A 24,042-nucleotide genomic window follows, 5' to 3' on the forward strand; every position below is an offset into this window, starting at 1 on the left:
ATTTAAATAGAGCTGAGAGTGGCACAGCCGCATTTGTGGAAATCTTCCTTTTCATGGCCTTCCTTATCTGAGGTACATCAGAAACTCAGGTCTTTCTGTGCCCACAAAGTTAAAATAAAAATATTCACCTGGCCTTAGCCTCCCTCCCTGTGAAGATGTGTCCTTACACCCAACTTGCAAACTGTCCTTCCCTCAAACGCTGTCCACTCCCAAAGGATGGCATCCCAGTTCCTGACCTCTCCAGAGCTGTGCTGCAGCACTCCCAGGGTAGGCCCCTGCCTCCCAGGCACACCTGGCACTCTCTCCCACCTATTACAGGCAGTGGTTGCTGTTTTCCCCTCTCTCTGCAACCCCAACATCGAGCCCGTAACCCTGTGCAGGAGATGGGGCGGCTGGAAGCTGGGAGACTGAGCAGGGCACCCTCTGCCATCTGTCCCCAGTCCCTCTGCCAGCTGACCCCCCTCCACAACAACTTTAATGTCCCACAGCCTGGCTCCTGACCCTGGAGAAGATGGCATTTATTCCAACACAGAGCTGATCACATGAGCTGGACATTAAGAGACCTTATTTTTTGATGTGTGTTTGGTTTTTTTTTTAAGACTTTATTTGTCTAACATGCTTGACCAAAAATTACAACACTCAAGTTATGCCAAAATGATTAAATAATCTTTAAGCTTTCATACCTCAAGTACTTTAAATGATATTTTGAAGTAACAGTTGCTTTCATATCCTTTCCACATAAAAATACACAGTATTTGGAAGATACCTTAGGAAAAATTATTTTTAAGAGAATAGTTTATGGTTGACATAGAAATTTTGCTGAGGCTAATAAAAGGACCTCTTCCCCCCACTTTAACATTTAAGTGCCATGAGAGAATGTAAACATTTCAGACTTTAACATACAGCCAATTTCCTGCCACATTTGTTGCAAACCACTTGAATTGTGACTAGCTAAGCCACTTTTATTCTAACCAAGCTATTGTTCATCTTCCCAATGATGACAGGAGTTCATATTCAACTATGAATTTCAGTTCTTACTGATTTAGGAGCTGATCCTGAGATTTCTACACCAGTAGCTCTGACAAAAGTGGCCCCATCTGAATTCATGGCAGACTGCTCATGCACTTGTGAACCACTCACCCAAAAACCACTTGCAGGTGTCACCAATTGTTTTGGGTTTCATTTTCAGGACAAAAAAGCAGCACATTTGTTTAGACACACCCAACAGATTACAAGAAATGACAGACCTGTGACTTGTCATGTTTTCTGGGGGTCTGGTGGCTTCTTGTGGGTCCACAGCACAAGTCAGTTACCAGGCTCAAACGTCAGCTCCCAGCAGCAGCTGGAAGAGCTGCTGCACATGGGAAGCCAGTGAAAAGCAGAGTTTGTGCCCACCTTGCTCAGAGTCGAAGCTCATGTGGCCTCGTTTTGCAACACAGGTATTTTAAATTGTTTAAGTGTATAATGTACATGTAGCTGCTATGTGAAGCTCACATTTACATCCATGTAACACACAGAATTCTCCAAGGCATTTGTGCAGTTGTGGGCTATGCACAGACCTGCAACCAACTCTGAGCTGGTAGCGCTGTGGTCTGCCCAGTGTGTGAACAAGATTAATGTCTAGATGCTGTCAGCCCCAAATTCAGGATTTCCACAAGGCAAAAGGATATGTTTGTTAGTTCAAAGCAGAAATCCATTTCTTGCAGGACATGTCTGAAGCCCTTGTTTTTTTTGGTGGCTTTGTAATCAATTCTTAAGCTTCTGCCTAGGACAGGACAACACCTCTTCTAACTCTGCAGGAGAGCTGCACGGCAGTACCCTGGCTGTGGACCATCCCAACCAGCTCCCAACACATCCCCTGCTTTGTCTGGAGCCAAAAGCAATGCAACAGATGGGTTTCTACTGGGTTTGTCCTGGGCCTCTCTCAGCAGTGTCCATGAGTGGGCAAACAGCAGTACCAGGTCCCCTGAGGTGACCTCTGCTCTGCACACTTTGGTGTGTACCCATTACTCACAGCCACCCAAAAGTGAGTGTCCAAACTACACCTCAGGATGATGCCTTCCCCTTGACATCTATGTTTCCCGGGGACAAAATTATCACAATGACATTTGACCACTCCTGACCAGAGCCAAATTCAAACCAGTAATCTCATCATTGGCTGCATGTCCCATTAGCAGGTTTTAAACCAATGGTCCCAGTGGGTTTTATTTAAAAAACCATTACTAATCATTGGGTGGGCTCTTTGTGGGTTTTTTCTCTTTTTTTTTTTCCTTAAATACAATCACTTATCGCTTTACCATACAAAAACACAGTTATATTTTTTCTTCTTTTTTAAGGGAAATGTCATCCTTTTTTTCTTTAACAGGTGAGGCCAGGTTACAAATTCCTGAGTTTATACTGCACTTAACACAGTCTCCCTTCTTGAATGTTGAGCTGTTTACAGCATGCTGGCAATATGCACCATTTCCCTTGCCATCTGTAATGCCAGATGTAGTAAAACTTCATTTCAGTACAGTGAATTAGGGCCTCTATTGCATTGGTTTTGAATAGATGCAAAGACTTAGACCTGGAGGACTTGGAGAAATAGCTTTCCTCCTGTGACTGGTCATTTGTGCACCATCTTTTATATTTGCCATGTTGATTAAGGGAAAACATCTTTACCATCATTTTTATTTTACCAAGAACTCACTGGAAAACATCTGAAATGAGGAAATCAAATCCTAGTCTAAACACTTACGTTTAAACTGCAAACTTTCTTAAAGAAACACTCCTTTGAAAGACATCGTTCTTTTAATAAGTCCAATATACGGTATGTACAAAAGCCCCTACTAGAGATATATATATATATATAGATATATATATATATGTATATATATATATGTGGAATGCATTCACTTTTCTGTGTTCACAAACATTTTAATGGTGAAATGTTAGTCTTTAATTGTTTCTGGCACCAAAACGTCTTTGTTGCTTGTCCACTTTTGTTACTCTAAGTTTATCTGTGAAGAGCTAGCAGGGAAAAAAAGAAGGATTTTGCTTTTTTTTGTTGAATGGTTCCCTATTGGGATTCTCAGCCAGCAATATAAAGTTGCTAATGTGTTGGATACAACTTTAAATCCTCATTATAATCATGTGTTCCTTGGAGTAGGTAAGTCAATAACTATAGGCGGATTAAGTGGCTGGTAATTCACAGTGCACACAGATGCATTCACATAGGTGGTGGTTCCATCAGCCATGACACCATAACCTACAAAGGAAGAAAAATTCTGGTTACTCTCATTATTCATTATTATCTTTTTTATTTTTTCATTACTTTTATTACACAATGGTAAGTGCCACATTTTTTATTACTCAGAAGGAATTTAAAAATTCTCTTCGTGCAAAACATAAATGTTCCCTGAATCAATACCATCTTTTTCCTACATCAGAACTTTTAAAATTGTGTAAGAAATGCAAAATGGGCCCTCAGGAGCTAATGGCTATTATCTCTGGCAGCCAGCTCACCAAACCTCCTTAGAAAGACAGATACTTTTCTCTGCAAAGATTTTTTCTTAAAACCTTTTTAGTTTTGGAAAGGATGAGAAGATAGAGCTTAAGCAATTGCAGAATTTTAAGAAACATGCTTCTGATCATTTAGGCTTGCAGTCATCAGTGCAGCAAACTTTGGGCAATTCTAATCTTCCCACCTTTTTTTCCTGCCCTGTGTTGAACATTCTTTAAGCAACCAGTGAAGAAAAAGCATTGCTTCACTAGGGCAAGTACGTGTGCAAGTGCATCCGGGCAGGATTTGCCTAGTAGGAACCTCTTCTTGCTATGCCTTTGAGCTTGTTGACCAAACTTGATGGAAAGTCACTAAAATGCCTATCCAGGCTGAGAAAAAATGGCTTTATTAATGCACTAACAGACAAGGTGAATTCACACCCTAAAACACTGTACCATTTCTACAGGAGAACACACACGTTCATGTGTCTCACCAGTGGTGAAAAGCTTCAGCTACATCTCATGTCCAGCTAGACACCCAAGGCAAACAATTCCAGAGCTAAATCTGCAGAAAACCAAGCTTTCAGCTCTAATGCCTGTAGAAATACAGTGAAATGCTGTTTCAGAAAGTGAAGAAGAAGCCCCTTGACAGCCCTGATGTTATGAAAAAGCAGACACATTCTCCATTGTCAAAAATCTTTTAATGAATCACTAGGAAAAAATATAAGCTTGGTTACATGAAAGCTAAAATCTTAATATTGGAAACTTTCACTGAAATATTATGTTCAATATGAAGAACTGCATTCATCATCAGAAATGCATTATTTTGGGGAAATTACTTGGTAGAAAGCATTTGTACTAAGATTCAATCTCACCTTTGATGAAGTTAATAGTGAAATGTATTCATTGCTATATACATACTGAGTTCTGGCTATTCAAATCCTAGGTACCTAGGACCCCATGGTTTTTCTGAGTGCAATTTTGTGTCTTTCAGAAGCATTGAAAGTTGCATAATTTGCAAACAAAGAAACAGTAGCCAAATTCTTTTCTTTTTGGTTCCTTAAAATACCCTGAATAATGCAGAGCCTCCTGCACCTCCCATGGCAAAACCACACTATAATTAGGGACCAGGGTGGGAAAAAACTCTGTCAGGTTCCTGTCACAGGCATTTCTTTAAATCCCTTTCTGTTTGCCACAGAACAACTGTTCTGAGGAAAACACAAAATGCACGGAGGACAGTCAGCACCATGGCTGGGACTTTCTTTCTCTTCAGCTATGTGTTTGGAGAGAACAGAATCAGCCTGCTAACACACTCCTTTTGCTGGAAGATTCCTAATGCTGCAGCTTTCAGTTCTGCCCTACTGCTAGCAGAGTTGCCTTGGCCATGACCTCAGTGGAGTACTGGCTGTAATGGGAAAACCGGGATTTTAGCCAGAGCCCCTGCCACACTGCTTGTCCCTTCCATGGGTGGTTCAGCAGCAAGCCCATGTGCAGAGGTATTTTTGGCAGACATGGTAGTGCAGAGAGGGAATAGGGAAGAAACATCTCTTATAAGCATCTCTTCCCCCCAGATGTTCAATAAATGACTGCTGCAGATGTAGCTGTGCTCGCTCAGAGGAAGAACTCATCTGTTCAAATCATGCATTCTCTCTACAAAGTGCAGCTTCGTTTGCACAGGCTGCCTGCAATGGGAATTCTCCTCTGCAGAGATTTAGCATCCCACTGAAAAACAGGCTCTGCAGTTCCCCATTTGTTTTCTCTAAATTATGATAGTTAACAAGAAGAGTACCTTGTTTCTGTGTTTTGATACCTAGTGTGCCAACTTCATTAATTCACAGGATTTACCATTCTATGGAGGTGCCATTCTCTTCCCTCGAGAGACAAAGTTGGGCTTGGTTTTAGCAGATGTGATTTTGTTTACCTGCCTGAAGCTTCATGGCTTGCTGTTTGATTATATCCCCTACAACCCTCTTGGCTTACAATTTCTGAAATGACAATGAGCTTGAACTGCATTCACCAGCTCTCTCTGTTGGAATATCAAAGACTGCTCTAGCAGCATTATTTGCTTACTCTGTGATTTAACAGCACTTTGGACATTAACCAGGCATTAACAGGTCACCGCAGATGAGACACATAAGGAAAATGGACCTAATCCTTGAGCTATAAAATAATGATCTTAACATCTTATCCATTAATTTTACACCAGCACACCTCTCAGCGGTGTCACTTCTAATGTGCCATGGTGAAAGCCCCCAGGAGCAAGTAAGAGAGGGACTTCTTGGGAAGGATTCTTCACAAAACCAGAAGTATCTGAAGGCCAGCTTCTGCGGTTTTGCCATTTCTACACTGGTGAGACCCACAGAGACCCTCCAGCAAAGGCTGGAGCAGTCCCAGCAGCAGAAAACTAGTAGTTGTGGAGTACCTTTTCCTGCCAGTGAGTTAACACTGCCAAGCACTGAGCAGCTGATAATGCACACTCACGTGCCAATGGTTCGCTCCTGCACAGCCCACTGCGTTCTGCTTGGGGTGGGGGCACTGCTTGAATTCTTGCTGCCTTGCTTTGTGAGCAGGACAGACAGCATCTACCTCTCCCTTTGCCTGGGGATGAACTCCCGCTGTCACTGACTTCAGCAGAGCATATCTGTCACCATTTACTGGCTTGTGTGAAGGGAACCCAGTTTTTTTCCCCGATAAATACCAAATAGTCAAGAGAACCACTTGTTTTGTCTAGGCATAAAATGTTTCCCCTGCCAAAGCAACTAAACGCATCCATAAATATTTTGGAACTTCTACACAAGTCAGTGGTGGTATCCCTCATGATTTCAACTTCATATACACACTGATGGGGAGAGACAACCTTTATTGTACAATCTTGAAGATCAAGCCTTAGAAGCACCCCTCAAAGCATTCCTACCCCGTTTACAAGCACAGAAGCCGAGACACAGAGATCTGACATGAATTATTGTAAAGCACAGATTCTGCTGAGGAAAATACAATCCCTCCATCCTAATATTTAGTCACTTTCTGTACCTAGTGGACTTGGGTTCTAACTTTAAAACTCACAGTAAAACTTCACTTCCCTGTGAAGGAAGCATTGACCTGTTTTACAGAAGTAGAAAGTGAAAGAGAAACTCAAGTGCAAATATTGAAATGTGGCTATAAGCCGATTTCACCTCTGAATATGCAGCTAAATACGTATCTGAATTCTAGAAGTGCTTCAGTTCAGACATTCAAGTTTGAAAACACTGGTTAAGCCTTCTCTCTTTGTGGTTTCTAAATACATATATATAAAAAGAAATGTGTTCTGACCTTCATGGATATGTCCAAAAACATGAAGCCTTGGCTGTATTCGTCTCTGGACTGTGTTCAGCAGCTCAACGCATCCTACCCGTTGCATTTTCTTAGGAACCCAGTCTAGAAAACCTTTGGAAAAGAAAGGAAAGCTTTAAGAGAAGACAGGTAATCAACAAAGTTGTGCTGTTATACAGCACTTTTGAGATTTCATGTCTCATGCCTTTTCACAAACAGCCACAGAAGAACTGAAGTGGCAAAAACTGTGTCTGCCTTGGTAAGCAGAAGAGGAAGGAAAGAAAAATACTGAAGGAAAACCATAAAAGCTCATCTGGATAAAAAGGACTATGATAACTCTTTCCAGTTGTTTTTCAAAGAATAATCACTGCAATCAAAGCATTTTTCACACTGTTGTTCATGGGATAACTCAATGCTTTACCCATTTTTCTTCCTGAAGAGAATGAGGTGCAAAGAGCAGTAAGTCCACAGCGAGCCTCTAAAGAATTTAAATGAACATTTAGGTATTTAAAACCAGTCCTGGGACCTACTTTTTTAGATTGAACACTTGAACTGATGTAACAGAATCTGTGCTGCCAATAACACAACTATATTGTTAACACATTGAATCATACAGTAGTGGAGCTCAGGTGAGGAATTTACTGCATGCCCCAAAAATAACATCCTCAAGTTAAACCACTTTATGGCACAGCAAGTCCCACTTGCCTGAACTGATGGATCTCAGATAGGAAGAGAAACTCAGGCCTTTTGCAGAAGACGTATTTAAGTGTTGCATTTATTTGCACAAAAATTGTGCAAAAATCTATTTCTTACAAAAATAGACAGAAATGTTACATCAACTTGCCTCTTTGTCTAAAAATACTGCAGGGGGATGTTTACTGCCAACTGAAGTCTCATGTTTCCTTCCAAGTAGTAGTATAAGGAGGATGTTGTTGTATTGGAGTGTTTGCAACAACCAATCTGTTTTCTTCCTATTGTTCAGTCATTTTCATCAGGCTCAAATTTGGAAACCTAAAAGACAAAATCTTCCTGCTTTTATTTTGTTGTTCTGATATTTTCCCTGCGCGCCTGTCGTAGCTTTGCATCTCTTGGATTTGCTGCAGTAGTGTGAATATATTGTGCCTTTAGCCAGAGGTACAGAGCCTGGACCTGGTTTCGATACATTTACTTTTGATGTCCACTCAAGCGTGGCTAAGCAGCCAACCAACTGGCTTAAAAGACCAGAATTGTGGTCTTTTCAATTCAAGCTCTTGGAAAAGCTCTCAGATTCACTAGAGCTTCAGGGTAGGTTCACACATTGAGAAATACCTCTGTAGCTGCCAGTGCTTGAAAACTGGGCTCGGTAAACTGTGAGGTTTTATCAAAATGGCAAAAAGTTTGCACTTGTTTCATAGCTACTCGGAGAGCTAAGCTCAATTTTCAGAAAAGAGTTGGGAATGGGGCATCCTAAGTGCCAAAAAGAGGAAGCTCTGATCATGGCCAAAGACTTGAAGGTGCTGCTTGGCACCTGTCAGGGGATGTAGAAAAAGAAAGCCCTGCTGAACTACAGCCAGATTGAGCAATGCTCTCTTCTGCTGAACTCACTTGTGCCATCAAAAGGAGGTGAAAATTCACTGGAGAAAACAGTATTTATAATGTCAAAGTGAGGCCAGCAATTCCTCTGGAATCCAGACATGCTTTTTTTTTTTTTTAGTAAACATATTATAACCATGGGTTTTACTACTCCAATGATTTGAAACAGTTAATTGTCAAAATGTCTGTGGCAAATATAAAGCCAAAAGTATTTCCACTTCAAAAACTTCACAAACAAAAATCCATAAAATTAACTTCTCCATTAAATTAAGCATTATTTATGTTGAACATGTTTTTGTTTACATGCATTATCACCCTTCTGAAGCCTTCCCATATGTTTGCAGCTTATTATGTACACCTGACTACACAAACTAAGAATAATTGATTACACCTAGCTAACAATTAGAGTTCATCTTAGGGGTTTTTTAATGTTTGGTTACTTGAAACAGGTTTCTGCAGCTGTCAGGAAAGTATAAATCTTTGTCACAGACTATCAAGCAGACAGCTGCAAATGAAGACTTAAAGGTGAAATTAAATTAAAAACAAAGAAAAGAAAGTGAACTTTTGGAAGAGAAATAAAAGAATCATAAATGCAGATCTTTAGGAAACAAAAATATGCTGATATAGAAATGAGCATTAACACTGACCTCATAATCACAAATACTATATTTCATAAGCTATGAAATATATGGCATTTCTTTATGAATAATAATAAGCAGGTTACTAATAAAATGGTCAAAAATAGCTGGTTTAACCTTTGCTTTCTCATCCTGTGTGAACCTCCCAAGTATCCCTGCTCTGGTTTCATCCCAAAGCACTACTCTAAAACAGAAGAGAAAAATTACTTGGATTTTTGTTACATGGCTAAATGAAAAACAAAGTTCATTAACTCTTAATGGTACTTCTGCATCTAAATCAGACCTAAAATCTATGCAATAACGTAGTATTAATTAGCTTAGGAGGATGCACACTTTTCTGAAGTCAGAGAATGAGAAACCAGCACAGAAAATGGATGATGGGCAGAATTTAGGCAGCCATGCTGGATAAAACACCCAGAATTTGCAAGAGGACTGATTGCTATTTATGATCATTAGGAACAACTCTAGTGAGTTGTAGATCAGTAGATCAGAACAACAGGAATCAGCTTTGTGGTTAAAATAATTGGCTAGGAGGGTCAAGGAGGATCCTATCCTGTCTCCCAAAAGGTCTGTGGACAGAGCTGCACAATAAGGTGGTTCTGTAAGTTAGGCAAAGTGTTAATTTCTTTGAAGTGTCATATATTTGTTGCCATGGGTGTCAGGGAGACCAACAGCTCCTGCCCTCAGGCAGAGGGTTCTGTGCCTGAGCCACCTATTAATGCATCAGTAAGAGAGAGACAAAGGAACAGGAACTTCTAAAAAAAAAGAAAATTCTTGGGGGATGGTTGAAGATAAAGAATTAAAAAAAAAAAAAAAAAAATAGAGAGAGCACATACTGAGCCAAGCAGATGGGAGGAATTCACATTACTCCATTACAATCACTGGAGATGGGTGGCCCTTCCTCAGAATTACTGCAATTATTAATTTACTTTTCAATTACTAAATTTTCTATTAAATTTATTACTAAAGTCTGTCTGCTGAGTGCCAGCTCTGCAGTGCTCTTTAGGGGTCCTCCTCCCTCTGTTGATCCCAGAGGCTACTGGAGAGACCTGGTGGCTAAAGCAGCAAGGTGGTTGAAACTCTCCACTTTCCAACAAGGGATTTCAAGTGAATGTTCACTCAGCTGAAGGCTGGATTGTTTTACAGTTGGTTAGCTGGCTTCAAAAGGGGCTTTCTAAGTCTGGAAAAAGCTTCTGAAAAAGTTTTAAATATGACTTATAAATAAAACTGCATGAAAGACACAGCATCATGCCTTGGATTCGAACAGGGATTACCCCCATACTAATGGCTTGGAGCTGATATCTCTTAAGGGCCAAAACACTTAATTTCTGACATCCACTTTTACAATACATGCTCATATTAAAATCAGTCCATGGCATGGCATGAGACTCCACTTAGGTGAAGAATCAAAACACAACCCCCTAACTGTGAGAAACCCTGCTTACAAAGAACTACTTTCCCCCCCCCCCGGATTAGTGAGCAGTGGAATGCAAACATTTCTTTCTAAAGAAAACAAAACACAAACCCTTTAGATACTTTCTCCTCCGAGCTCTGAAAGAGAAGAAAGGGTGGAAGACGAGGGTTTTAGCTTCAGGAAATTGGGGAATCTAAAGGTTTAAAGAAACCAACTGCCTTCATCTCACACAAAGCACAGTAAGACTCAGCAGAACACTTGAGCACATGCTTCTTGTTCATGTCCATTTACTAAATTAGCGATAGTCAAACACACATTCCCATTAAATATAGACTGCTATATGTTAAATAGATCGAAAAAAACCTTAAAAGCCTTGAGCTTTCACTGAATCTGGACAAATTTGTGTGATTGTATTGTTTCTGTAGCAAAGGTAATGTCAAAATTTTCTAGAAATACAAGAAATCTCTTATTGTAGATAGATAGCTTTTATATCACCTGTATTAATATTTGGGAAATGCACATGCAAAACTATTTCTTTTAGATGTGTTCATGTTGCCAAATTGTATTACAGATAAGCAGTTCAACAATCCTGTCCAAAGAACAGGCAAACAATGGGGAGCATCTGGATTTGTGAGGCAGAAGATGCACCAAGTCAGTATGATGAGGAAAAATAGAGATTCTGGGTACTTGTTGGTGGGAGAATGCTACTGCAAGTCAGGGAGAAAGTGATAAAAAATAAGACCCTAATCCAGCATTTCTCTTCAAACAGGCTCCACTCTTTCAATCTAGTAATTTCACCAGTGGCAGATTAGACATATGCATAGGAAAACTAGACCCTGCTTATTTATAAAGCTCATTATGGCTTTTTATGTTAAGGTTTTACTTTTTAAGCCATTATTTAATTTAAGCCATTGAGCAGAGGTGACACAGGTAATCATGAGCTGAAGTCCTGGAGCTGCTGAAATCAGTATGCATGTTGCTTTTGACTTTTCTAAGTCAGGATTGCACTGTTTTTCTAAGGAGAGCCATCAGTTACCATATAATCATCTGAAACACACAGCTAAGAGCACTATAATTTCTTACCGAGAGGTGGTCCATGTGTTATAAGAATATCTATTCCATCTGGAATAAGGTTCCATTTCTCTAATAGTGCTTGGCCTCGTGGAAGATTAAAGCCCCAGCCATAAAACCAAGGTTGCCTGCCAAGAGAGGAGGAGAATGTCTTCAGCGGTACTTCCATGTACTGGTTATCTAATTAAAATACTGAGGTTGACTCTTTACTACCATGGAATTTGAAGACACAAATAGCATTCTTTTTCTTCTTTGTGTGCACAGTAATCCCCTCTTTCCATACAAGCAGCGTTGTTTAACTTGAATGGCAAATCCATGCAGTCCTCCCCACTTCCAGTAGACAGCATACAGTAAAATATTCACAGTATTCCTCCAACTACTTACAAGCCCTGGATACCAAGACCTCCATGTGTGGATTATCACACTGACTCTCACAACATTTAGAAGAACAGCTGTCTCAGACACCTACACATGATTTATGTTTCACATTGGCTCCCAGCACGTTTGGCCCTTAGCCTATGACCAGCTGGACAAGGACAGACCCTGGCACCATGACAGATCCTGCTCCAAAGTCAGAGACATCATCTCTGCTGCTTTGTTTCCCTAATTGGATACATCTCATCAGAACAAGAATGCTGCTGCTTCTCTTACAAACAAATTTCTTCTGTCCTCTGGTGTGTTGACTTGCTTTTAAGTAAGACTTTCCATATCCAGGATTTCTTATCAGACAGGCATTTACATTTTTTAAAACATACTTATGGAGCAGTGCATCATGGAGCAGCAGGACGGTAACACTGCCAGTCAGAACACAATTTATCTTCCTATCCCATTGATTAAAAAGCTATATTTCACAGCAATTATGTCACAGTGTTAAATTATGTCTTGCTGCCTAGGCTCCAATTCTAGGTCATAAAATTGAGGGGTTAGTTTTAGGCTGGAAGTTTTAATAATTTTTTGACTGACATCTTCTGGCCATACCATATTTGAAGAACAATGAACAGAAGGCTTTTCTTCCACAGACAAAAAGAGGCTCAACTACTGATGACTGAAAGGCTTTCTTTCTCATCCCCTGCCTCTTCATCACATGCCCTGGATAACCAGGGTCTTGAGAAACAGGTGTCCCAGGAGAAAAAAAAAAAGAAGATGAAACTTTGAACATCTGCTATTGGGACCAGAAACGTAAATCTCAGCCTCCAGAAGCTGTGATGAGGGAGGTGAAGAAGAGATGCTAAGGGTGTGAAGGAGAGATGCTAACAGCACTAGCTGTGAAGCACAAATCATGTTCTGAGTAACACTGCTCAGGCCAAGGCAGCTGGCTAAGATAAAGACACATCCCTGTATCAGGCCACAAAGTCACACTTCTCTGGTTACCTGTTCAACATTCCAAGCAGCCTTTTCTCAACTTCCTGCTGCCAGGGTCTAGAGGGAGGCACAGGGGAGACATTATCTCTCTAAAATTTCCTGAAAGGAGGTTTTAGCAAGGTGGGAATCGGGTCTCTTCTCCCAGGTAACAATCAATAGGACAAGAGGAAATGGCCTAAAGTTGCACCAGGGGAGGTTTAGATTGGATATTGGGAAAAATTCTTCACTGATAGGTCAAACCCTGGCACAGGCTGGCCAGGCCAGCCAGGCCAGTGGCTAAGTCACCATGCCTGGAAGCATTTAAAAGATGTGTAGATGTGGCACTTGGGGACATGGTTTAGTGGTGTTAGGTTTATGGCTGGACTCGATCATCTCAAAGGTCTTTTCCCAAACAATTATAGGAGTCTCCTAACTGGCTTATTGTTCAGCAAGGTACCAGTAATGTTACCATGTGACATTGCCACACAGCAATCATACAAGCTCTGTGGAGCTGGATCAGCTCCTCCTTACATTCAGCTCAGCACTGAGAGAAGGAAAGTATTTTTACCACAGAGGAATGCCTTGAAAACAAAAACCCTGAAGTTTGTGAGGTGCTTGGATATTACAGAAGTGGGAGGCTTCGTAAAAATATACAGTGGTTGGCTTTTTCTAAACTCTTCATCCTTTCCTGCCTTGAGATTGCATTCCACACCTAACATGCCACGTGTATTTCTTCACCAGGACAAAAACACACAACTGTTTGGCAAATCATCTGTAGGCCCAGGGCACATTTTCCAGCAGCAATATCTCACTGACAGAAAATATTTGCAAGGACAAATAAGTGGCAAAAGAAGTGCCAGCACAGTAAATCATGTTTTTTAACTCATGGACAGTTTCAGTGGATATACATCCCTGCTTCCACCCCTCACTTGGTCTGGTGCTGCTGGGCTGGGACAGGATTGACCCCGGTTCCCCAATGGGAAGTGAGGGGAGGCAACCATCCCACAGGTATGTCAGACACAGAAAAGAAACTGAGGGGAAAGACCAGTGTTTGCCCAAGAAGCACAGGTCAAAAACTCACAGAATAATTATTGTAAGACTACAGTAAAGCATTTTTAAAGATAAATAATCATGACTGCCACAGGTCTCACCAAAAGCCAGCTTAATCCTGCTGAAATCCAGATGACCACAAACTGCATACGCAGCTGTGAGAGCCTCTGCCTGCCTCTGCCAGGGCTGGACTACACAGGGCCACTTTCTAAAAAAGCCCATTTCCACTTATGAATAGGCATGATCTGCTTATTAAGACAAGAAGCACTTTCCCCCGTCCCTCCCTCCTCCCTCCCTCGCTCCCTTTGTGGTGACTGCAGCGGGGCTGGTAAGTTATGCATGCTGGAGCTGTTCTTTTGTGAAGGGGAGATGTTACAACTTGTGTGATTTGCCATTATGCTGTCTTTTGTGACAATCCCGAGATGGAAGGAAATGTCTGGAATATTTCTGGCAAAAAAAAAAAAAAAAACAGGTCCAAGAAAGGATTCAGCAGAGGATATTGGCATGCTTTACATTGGAGAGAAGACAAATCACACACTTCAATGCCCCCACCCCCAAAGCAAAAACCATCTTTATAAGCACATAGGGATTTTATAAATCCCCAAGTCCCTTCTTCTGAAAATTTATAACAAAACAGCCATCAAAGTTTCTGAGTAGGGAAAAAGCCTTCTTCTCTAATACCCACTAATGAGTCCATGACCTGGGTATCATGCAAAGACAACTTTGTCTAAAATTTGCATTTATGATAGAACCTGAAAACAAAGTTAAATTGTTTATATCAAGCACTGAATTTCTGTATTCCCAGTTAGTGCATACTCAGGAAGAGTGTAATTATTTTTACAATGTATTTTTCAGTAATATTTTACATTTGACAATGAAAATATTGTCATGTATGTTCTACAAGAGAAAAATCCACTATGCTCAAAAAAAAAAAAAGAAACCAACCCAAGAAAAATTTATTTGGCAATTAAAGACATACCTCATTAATGTATTTCACCTTTGAAGTGAAGCACTCATCTGTAGAAATGTACTTTGATTTAGGACTTACCTTTTTCAAATGAACAGTTTGAGTGTCTCCAACAGTCTACTGAAATTCAACCATTTTATTATTTTGATAAGAATAATGATTGTCTACATGTAAGACTCCAGAGGAAAAATATATCGGAGGTGAATTTGTTTACAGCACAATTAACCTTATGTTTAAAACACATGCACAAGTTTTGCAGGTCAAATAATCTGCCACACAAAAAGGGCTGAATTATCAGAGTTTGTGCTAGCAATCGGATGTTGCTTTATGTACTGAATTTCTATCTTTCTGTTCTAAAGTAACCATTGGAATAATTTTCTTACAGAATGATAGTTGCTATGACAACCATAGCAAATTTTCCTTTTCTGAAACAGATGTCTCATTTAGTTGAAAATTAGAATGTGAAAAACCCATGGGAAAAATTAATTCAAACTTTAACAGAACACTGACTACAATGTAATCTCTTATAGGTTAACCCCTTAACATCTTTCTGCACTCCTATAGTAACCTTCTCATAAATTCTAATTAAACCAGTTTAACCTCCTAGGAATGACCTTCTTAGCTATCATTAGCACTTTAGTTGTCTTTGAAAGGATCATTTCTGTTATAATAGTAACAGAAAAAAGTCATACTGAAAAAATAATGGTCAAACATATTACCACCCTAATTATTTATTAGGGTTTTTTTTTTTCTTTTATTCAGCTACTACTGGAAAGAGCTAACATGTAGCACAAGAATTCTTTTGTCATTTAAATGGGGCTTTACTTAGTTTTACATGTGATCTACTGTAAAAGGTGGTGATGCAGCACACATATTTGACCTGCCATTTATGTAAAAACTGAAGGTTTCCCATTTTCAAACCACTGGTACCCATCTCAATCTGACAGGCAGCCATACAAACAAGGGATACTTGACTGGGGAGAACTATCAGTGCACATTGATTTTTCTATTACAAGCAATGAGAGACTGAAATTCGATTCTCCATTACCTTGATTCAATTTAAACATTTTAACTTAAAGAATGGCTTCCTTCCTTTCCAGCTCAAGGGGACTCTCCACAGTACCTGGGCATCCCTGCAGACAAACAGGGCAGAAAACCAGTGGGCACTCCCAGAAACACCCCCCATGGCACTGCCTGCAGGGCTGGGGGGTGTCAGCTAACACAAGAGCTGCAAGATTTACTGCAGCAGCTGCCTCTAGGCTGCCCAGAGAAGTAACACAAATCTTGCCACCAGTAGGCACCAATTACTCTCTTTGACTTCAAGGGGAAAGCCCAGTACCCACAGAGAGCTCTGGGTGGTTTGACTGAACAGCACTGGTGTATCAATGGGATTGGTGGGCAGCATCCTGCAAACACTGTGGTAGCAAAAAGTGCAGAACTGAACACAATGGACCCCCCGATTTCTATTGTTTCCTATAATTTTTTTCTTTTTCCTGCAGCTGAAAGGCAAGTCCTCTCACTAGAATTCCTTTGCTTACCAAATAAATTTCAAAGGTTCACAAACACATGTAACTTGCTCCAGTCTTTTCTCCACAACTGTTGTCACTTTTCTTCTACACGAAAATAAGCAGATATTGGTTGGTGACTGTCAAGAAGCTCGGTGGGAAAAGAATGGACCAAATCACCTTTCTCTACCTTGCTCCTCTTCCTGAAAAAAGCAAATATTCCATATATACAAGACTGGACTACCCATGCTGAAAGCCATACTGGCAGGAGTGACTGGTCAAGGGCCATGCAGCACAAAAAGCAGATTCAACAGTGTCAAACATTGGCAAAACTCCAACACATCCTGATTCCCACCCCAAGAAAGCTCAGTGTTGGACATTTAAGTCTAATTTTTCCTGGTCTTGATATAATCTTACTATCATAGCTAGCTACAGTGCTGTGAACATGGGTGTACAGTACTAAACACACTGCTTCCCTTCCCTGTCTGCCTGGTGTTCTGGTTCTTCAGGTGTTCATATTTTTACATTCCCCACCACTGCATAAGCTGAATCTACCCAATCTCTGCATTTGCCTTTAGCCTTTCCTCAGTAAGTAACTAACTATTTTATTGAGTATTTCTATGATTTTTTACTCTACTTTCCCTCCAAGTAAGCATTCCCAAAAGTTCATATTTTGGGGGGGTTTTTTGGTATCGGCCATTTCATCTAAAATAGTTGTGAAATAACACGGATTTTTCTGTCTTTTCTTCCTTGCATGCAGAATGGCCATCCAAAGCAGAAAGGACAAAAGCAGCTATCAGGCCATTGGTGCTAAGAATGACTGGCAGGGCACTGTTTGTTTATAGGCTTTGAAAATTCATTCAACATCTTGGAATCTGAGCCAAACATAACTGAGATCTAAGGAAAAACAGGTTTCAGAAGTCTTGAGGAGCATGAGAAGATTTATATTACTACTAAATTCCATGTGAGGGAGGCAAGGGTGGTGTGATTTTAGACAACAGCAGTGTGCAAAAAGAATTAAACTATGCAAGAAAGAAATTTAAATTTTCTTATTCTTAATATTGAAACCAGGTCTTTTTTAGTGAAAGGTAAGGCCTTACAACTAATAAATGGAAATGATGCAACTCAGATCCTCTGCTGGACATAACACACAACTCTGCTTCCATGGGGAAGTTTGCCTTACTTGCTTTGCATCCAAGGTTGTCATTCTTGAAACTGAATCAAATTAAATTATTGTTTTCACAAAAGGAAAGAAGGATAAAAATCTGAGTATGGCCCTTTGTCAGTAATTATTTCTCTTGCAATTCGAGTTACACATGAAATCATTCATCTTTTGTTTAGTAAAGGATTTCGTATGGCTCTGACTGCAAAGAAGAAAGAATGAGCTATGACTAATAGGAACTGATCATTTCTAAACATTAATCTGTTATAAAACAATGAAAAGTAAAATGAAATCTACTTTATCTTCATAATAAGAAAACGAGAAGGTAACAGGTAAGGAGTAAAATTAATGAAAGATTGAATTTAAAATATGCCAGTACCAAATGCAGATAGTTTATCTCATTCTGCTGGAAGGCAAATGATAATACCCCATCTGATATTTTTTAAAAATAATAAAACAAACAAAGGTAGAAGCTAATTTGGAATAATTAGTCAAAAGATTCAATGCTGAGGACGCAGATGTAGAACTGTACAGACCTTCAGTATAGTCTTAGGGATTTCATGCAGAGATAAGGTCTTGAGTCCCTGATGTGTCGCAGACTGTTGCCTCAGTCTCTGATTCTCAGCATGTAAAAATATAGATACAGCCAGGTTATCCAGCCCATAATTCAGGTACTGATAACTGGCAGTCACAGAAAGAAAGGTTAGGAGAGAAGAGGAGTTAACAGCCCCTCTGTTCACAGAACAGTCACCATCTCATTTTAAATGTAAAACTTGCCATGAATGGGCCAACCTGGAAGGAAAAAAAAAATTTGAGGCCCAGCTATGCATGGCATCTTTATGGTTATTCACTGTCAGATGCCCAGACAGCTAAAGAAAAAGGATGTTCTTCCACACTTCCAACTAGCTGGTGTTTAGTCCCCTAAGACACTGCAGGTGTTTGCCGTCCTAGGAGCCCTTTTAGGGGCTCTCCCAGATGAAACATGACTAAAATATGTAGGATATGTAATAGGTGCCCTGAGAAACAACAAAAAGGCTATCAGAGTAGCCACTGAGTTACTGAGCCCTCCACTTACAGCCAGGCCCAAGAGTTACTCCGTTTAGTAATTCACCAGGTTTACATTCTTGTCTCAAAATACCAGGAGTAATTAGACCATATGGACTAACTGTCTGCCAGTTCTTTTCTGATTTTCCTCCCTTTTTTTTACCTTCTTTTACTTAAAAAATTCAAATCCACTTTGATTTAAACAAGCATAAAAACACTTCCAAAACTAATAAATTATTGCAACATGTGTGCATATATGCATGAAGTGCATTATTTTTCATGTTTCAAATTTTGCAACAGACGAACTTACTTCTTGTTTAAAAAAGCACATACTGATACTTCATATGCCATGTGTCTACCTGAAGTGAACAAAATCCAAGAAATCTTAAATTCCATATTTACGATTTCCCACAGTCCTAAATTCATTCCACAGTGCAGTCGTGGAAACAAACTGCTGCAATATAACTTTCTATACCAAAAAGCTACATGTTTAACAGCTGTCCTTCAGCTATCTAGGAATCTGAGATACTTTAAAAAATGTACTTGTCTGATGTAAATTACACAATTGGAAATATTTGATGCACACAGGTGCATCCCTGTGTTTTAATATTGAGAGAGCTTTGTCTGAACTCAGGAAAAAAAGAGAGTTTATGACCTTTGGAAGAAGGGCAGGCAACTCAAGAGAACTACAAGGATGTTGTGGGTTATGCAGGGAAAAAAAGTAGAAGGGCCAAATCCCAGATAGAGATTAATCTGTCTACTGCTGTAAAAGACAGTAAAAAAAATGAATAAATACATCAGCAACAAAAGGATGGCCAAGGAAAATCTCCATCTTTTATTGGATGAGGGGGGGAAACATAGTGACAAGGACTGAGGAAAAGGCAGAGGTACTCCATGCCTTCTCTGCCTCGGTCTTTAACAGAGAGGTTGTTCTCCTTGTACCCAGCCCCTGAGCTGGAAGACAAGGACAGGGAGCAGATTGGAGCCCCATAATCCAGGGGGAAATAGTCAATGACTGCTACACACTGAGAGACACACACAAATCTACAGGGCTGGACAGGATCCACCCAAGAGCTGTGTGTCATCACAGGGCACAGGCAGGGAATCAGCCCCAGCCAACGTGGGTTTGTGACAGGCAGCTCCTGCTTGACCCACACAAGCTCCTTCTGTGACAGAGTGACCCCTCAGTAGATGAAGGAAAAGCTGTGGATGTGTTTTCCCTGGACTTCAGAAAGCCTTTGGCACTGTCTGTCTCCCACACATTCTCCTGGAGACACCAGCTGCTCATCACCTGCACAGGACCCTGCCTCACTGGATGTAAAACCAGGCCCAGGGACTGGTGGGGAATGGAGCCACATCCAGATGGTGACCAGTCACAAGTGGTGTCCCCAGGGCTCAGTACTGGGGCCAGTCCTGCTTAATATCTTTATTGATAACCTGGACAAGGGCATGGAGTGCACACCCAGTCAGTTCATGGACAACACCCAGCTGGGTGGGAGTGTGGATCTGCTGGAGGGCAGGAAGGCTCTGCAGAGGGATCTGGACAGGCTGGATCCATGGGCCCAGGCCGATGGTCTGAGGGTCCACAAGGCCAAGGGCCCGGTCCTGCCTTGGGTCACACCAACCCCCTGCAGCTCCAGGCTGGGGCAGAGGGGCTGGAAAGCTGGGAAAGGCCCTGGGGCTGCTGGGGACAGCGGCTGGACATGAGCCCAGGTGTGCCCAGGGGGGCAAGAGGCCAATGGCACCTGGGCTGTGCCAGCCATGGGGTGGCAGCAGGGCCGGGGCAGTGACTGTCCCCTGTGCTGGGCACTGCTGGGGCCACACCTCAGATCCTGGGGCAGCTCTGGGCCCCTCAGGACAAGAAAGGCATTGAGGGGCTGGAGCGTGTCCAGAGAAGGGAACGGAGCTGGGGAAGGGGCTGGAGCAGCAGGAGGGGCTGAGGGAGCTGGGAAAGGGGCTCAGCCTGGAGCAAAGGAGGCTCAGGGGGAACCTTCTGGCTCTGCACAACTCCCTGACAGGAGGGGGCAGCCAGGGGGGATCAGGCTCTGCTCCCGGGGAACAAGGGACTGGAGGAAACAGCCTCAAGCTGTGCCGGGGGGGGTTCAGGTTGGACATCAGGAGGAATTTCTTCATGGAAAGGGTGGTCAGGCACTGGAAGGGGCTGCTCAGGAAGGTGGTTGAGTCACCAGCCTTGGAGGTTCAGAAGAGGTGTAGATGTGCTTAGGGACAAGGTTTAGTGTTGGCGCCGGCAGTGCTGAGTTTATGTTTGGACTCGATGATCTTAGAGGTCTTTCCCAAACTAAACAAATCTATGATTTGTTCCAATTTACTCTGCTTTCTTAGTGGTGAAAAAAATCCTTATTCTAATTCATTCTAAAGAATGCTAATTTATTAAATGAAATAATTTATGAACAGCAATTCCAAAGGAAGTGTTCTGATGTTAAGCAGTTTCACAAGTGGTAAATTACTTTTCCCTTTAAAATCCAGTCAGGGAAAAGAGAAAGAACTCAGCTGTTTTACAGTTAATTCCTGTGGCAGTGGTTCTATTTACAGTTCTTCATGTAGAGTCACCATCTCCTTCTCAATGTAGTAACACCTTTACTGTGTCAAAACCTGGGGAAAATGCACACATACAAGCTACCACGGAGTAGGGAGGCTGATTCTCACCAGGTGTAAATGGTTCAAAAGCTGGTGGAGCACTGCCAAGCTACTCCAGCTGAGAATCAGCTCCACATAGACCCACTCCAAACTAGTTGGCTATTTGTGTTTCTCTTGGACTATTGCCAAAGGGCTCATCGCAGTGCCCAACTCTGTTTACATCTTTGAAACATCCTGAAATTGCTGCTGTCTGAGACTACAGCACAGACTACCGATAGAGCTGGTAGTCCTTTTGTTCAAGGAAAAAATGGGGGGGGAAAGCAGCAAAACAACAACAAAAAAGGCACTTTAAAATCAGCTCTGTCTCATAAAATTAAACTTTCAAGCAAATGTGAAAAATAAAGAGAAAACTGCTGTGGGGGATAGCAATTTCACTCTTGTGGTTTATGAACTGCAGGAAAGTGAAGCCAATTCCCCATAGTGAGATTATAGGTCTCCTTTTCTACAGGTCTTAAATTAAAAACCAGCTGAATCCAAAGTGAGCTAGTTTACTGGATCAGAAGATTCAATTATTTCTGCTAAGTAACTGAATGTGAACTACTTCCTTTTAATAATATACAACTAATAATTACTGCCCAAGAAAGGACTTTTTCCTACCAAGCTAATTAACTAAAGCAATATATTTTCCCACTGCTCTCAAATTTAACTAAAGCCAGGAACATCGAAAAGCAAGTAAATGCAAATCTCCACTCCCATGAAGAAATACAAAGCCACGCAATGTGTTCAGACATTACAAGAAATAGGATTTGCCCTAAATTGTTATGTTGAAATCAACATAATTTCTGGTCTATATTCAGCATACATGCACAAGTGTGTCTTGCACACTTGTACAGACATGGTGGGGAGCTTTACTGCAAAGTGGATGCAAAGCACTTTTGGCTTTGTTAACTGCCTAAACTCCCCCTGCAAGAGGTCACAGTGAAATGTGTTAAAGAACTGATCCACATCTCTAATACACAACATGCAAGAGGTGTCTAAACTACTGATTCTCCACTGTTGTGATACTCTGGGATTGAACTGTTCCAGACTCCTCAGCCCCAGGCAATGCTGGGAAGAAATTTTATTTGAGAGAAAACAATTTCTGGAATGTTCATCAACAAGAAAAGAAAAAAAAGGAATATTCTAAACTGCTGTGACTCAGGAATACCTAATAATTAAAATTCATTGCATTGGTTTGACTTTGATGATATTTATGGACTACTAGATGTAGTTCAGTCTACATTTTCATTCATTCACATACCTATTGCAGAGTTTAATTAGTTAATAACAGCTATACTCATTCAACATGGTATAGAAAATCCACTTAGAGTTAACAAATTTTTATTTTCTTCCATTCATTTCTTTCAGAAATGTGAACGATTCTTGCTAATTCATTTCAGTCACTTAATTTGTATGGAAGCATTCATTAAAAAGACCTCTCCTGAATTCTGTATGATTGCTCACATAAGCAATAGCACCTGTATACTCAGAGCCTGATGAATGACATTCACATCTCCTGTATTTTCAAGTCATGCAGAAAAAAAACCACTTTCCAAGACAAATTTATCACATGAAATACACCAATTTAAGCTAAAAATTTCTTTAGTTAAAAAAAAGAAAAAATAAGGAGAAAAATGATCCAGTGATCAGTTCTGATGCTAAAACAGCCAGAATGTTAAATCTCACTTTCTGCCTCTGCAAAACCTTTCACACTCCAGAAGTTCCGTATTGTTCAGTTCTCCCCACCACTTTCCCTGAACAGCTGAGCTCAATACATCAAAATAATTTTGCAGGAAAAACGATGCTTATGATCTTTCATATGCTGCAGACTAAACTACAGTGCATTGTGGTTTTAAGTCGTTTTAGAAGCAGCACTTCCAAAATGGAAAATGGCTTCTCATAAGTATGAAAGAGGAAATAAAAATATCACTCCAACATTCTGTTGAAATACAATTAAACCTGTATCTTTGTGCCTCAGACTGATAATATACTTTAACAGGATGATGAACTTTTCTTTCTCTCTCCTGAACATGTTGCTATTTCTAACACATCTGTCATGTCTTGCCTACCTTACACTGAATGCCTGAAATAAACTACCTTCAGCATTCTCGCCACAGTAATACAGCCACATCAGGTAGGCTTAGATGCCAAACTTCTCTCAAAAATTTTTGAAACCTGAGATGCCTCATTTCTAAATAATGAGTAGAGTCTATTATTCCCACTGACTACTTTCATTTTTTCAAGAACCATCTCAGTCTACCTGAGTCTACTCACTTCTATTGCCTGCCTCGAAGTCACTAATTAAAACAGCTCCAAATAGTTCCTAACTTTAACAATCAATGGAATATCTACCACTTTTAAAACATATTTCTGAGCAACCAAAACCCAACACTTTAATACACTCACATCCAGGATTTCTGCATCCATCCAAACAAAACTCTAGTACAACATGAAAACAAGCCACATGCTCAGAAATCTATGAAATCTGAAGTTTGCAAGAATTTTAGAGGGAATTTTTCTTCAGGAAACAGTAGAGAAGCAAGTGCACTTCAGTTATTTGTATTTTTGTCTTTTGACCAAGTGAGAGTGCAGCAAGAAAAGAACATAAAAGGATCAGGTATTTTACTAAGAAAAACATCTAGTATGGTTTTGTCCAGTAACAAAAAATTTGATTCCTTATGTATTTTTGTTATGTGGAAGACACCAAATAGGTTTTTTGATTTGAAAGGAGACATAAGAACTAAGAACTGGAATGGTCACTTTGAGGCAGAAGTTCTTATTCTCTGTGAATTTTACAGGGAGTGAAACCCACAGTGTAACACCTTGAGCTGCTGCTGCTCTATATGGAAGCC

The 24,042-nt window shown here is 40.6% G+C and overlaps 1 protein-coding gene across 2 annotated transcripts in view; it reads right to left on the bottom strand.

Moving 5' to 3' along the window:
* Nucleotides 1-3,128: 3,128 nt before the first annotated feature.
* Nucleotides 3,129-24,042, bottom strand: part of MPPED1 (metallophosphoesterase domain containing 1) — a gene marked incomplete at both ends in the record, with an annotated part of 45,938 nt that continues 25,024 nt past the window's right edge. The window contains 3 exons of one of the 2 annotated variants that reach the window (XM_082280453.1): nucleotides 3,129-3,247; nucleotides 6,790-6,903; nucleotides 11,497-11,612. In XM_082280453.1, coding sequence (XP_082136579.1) covers nucleotides 3,129-3,247; nucleotides 6,790-6,903; nucleotides 11,497-11,612 — 349 coding nt within the window. Of the gene's footprint in view, nucleotides 3,248-6,726; nucleotides 6,904-11,496; nucleotides 11,613-24,042 lie in introns of both variants that reach the window. The other variant, XM_082280452.1, reaches the window with a different exon arrangement.

Source organism: Coloeus monedula (assembly GCF_965178545.1).
Source record: "Coloeus monedula genome assembly, chromosome: 4".
In the NCBI taxonomy this organism is placed as follows: Eukaryota; Metazoa; Chordata; class Aves; order Passeriformes; family Corvidae; genus Coloeus; species Coloeus monedula.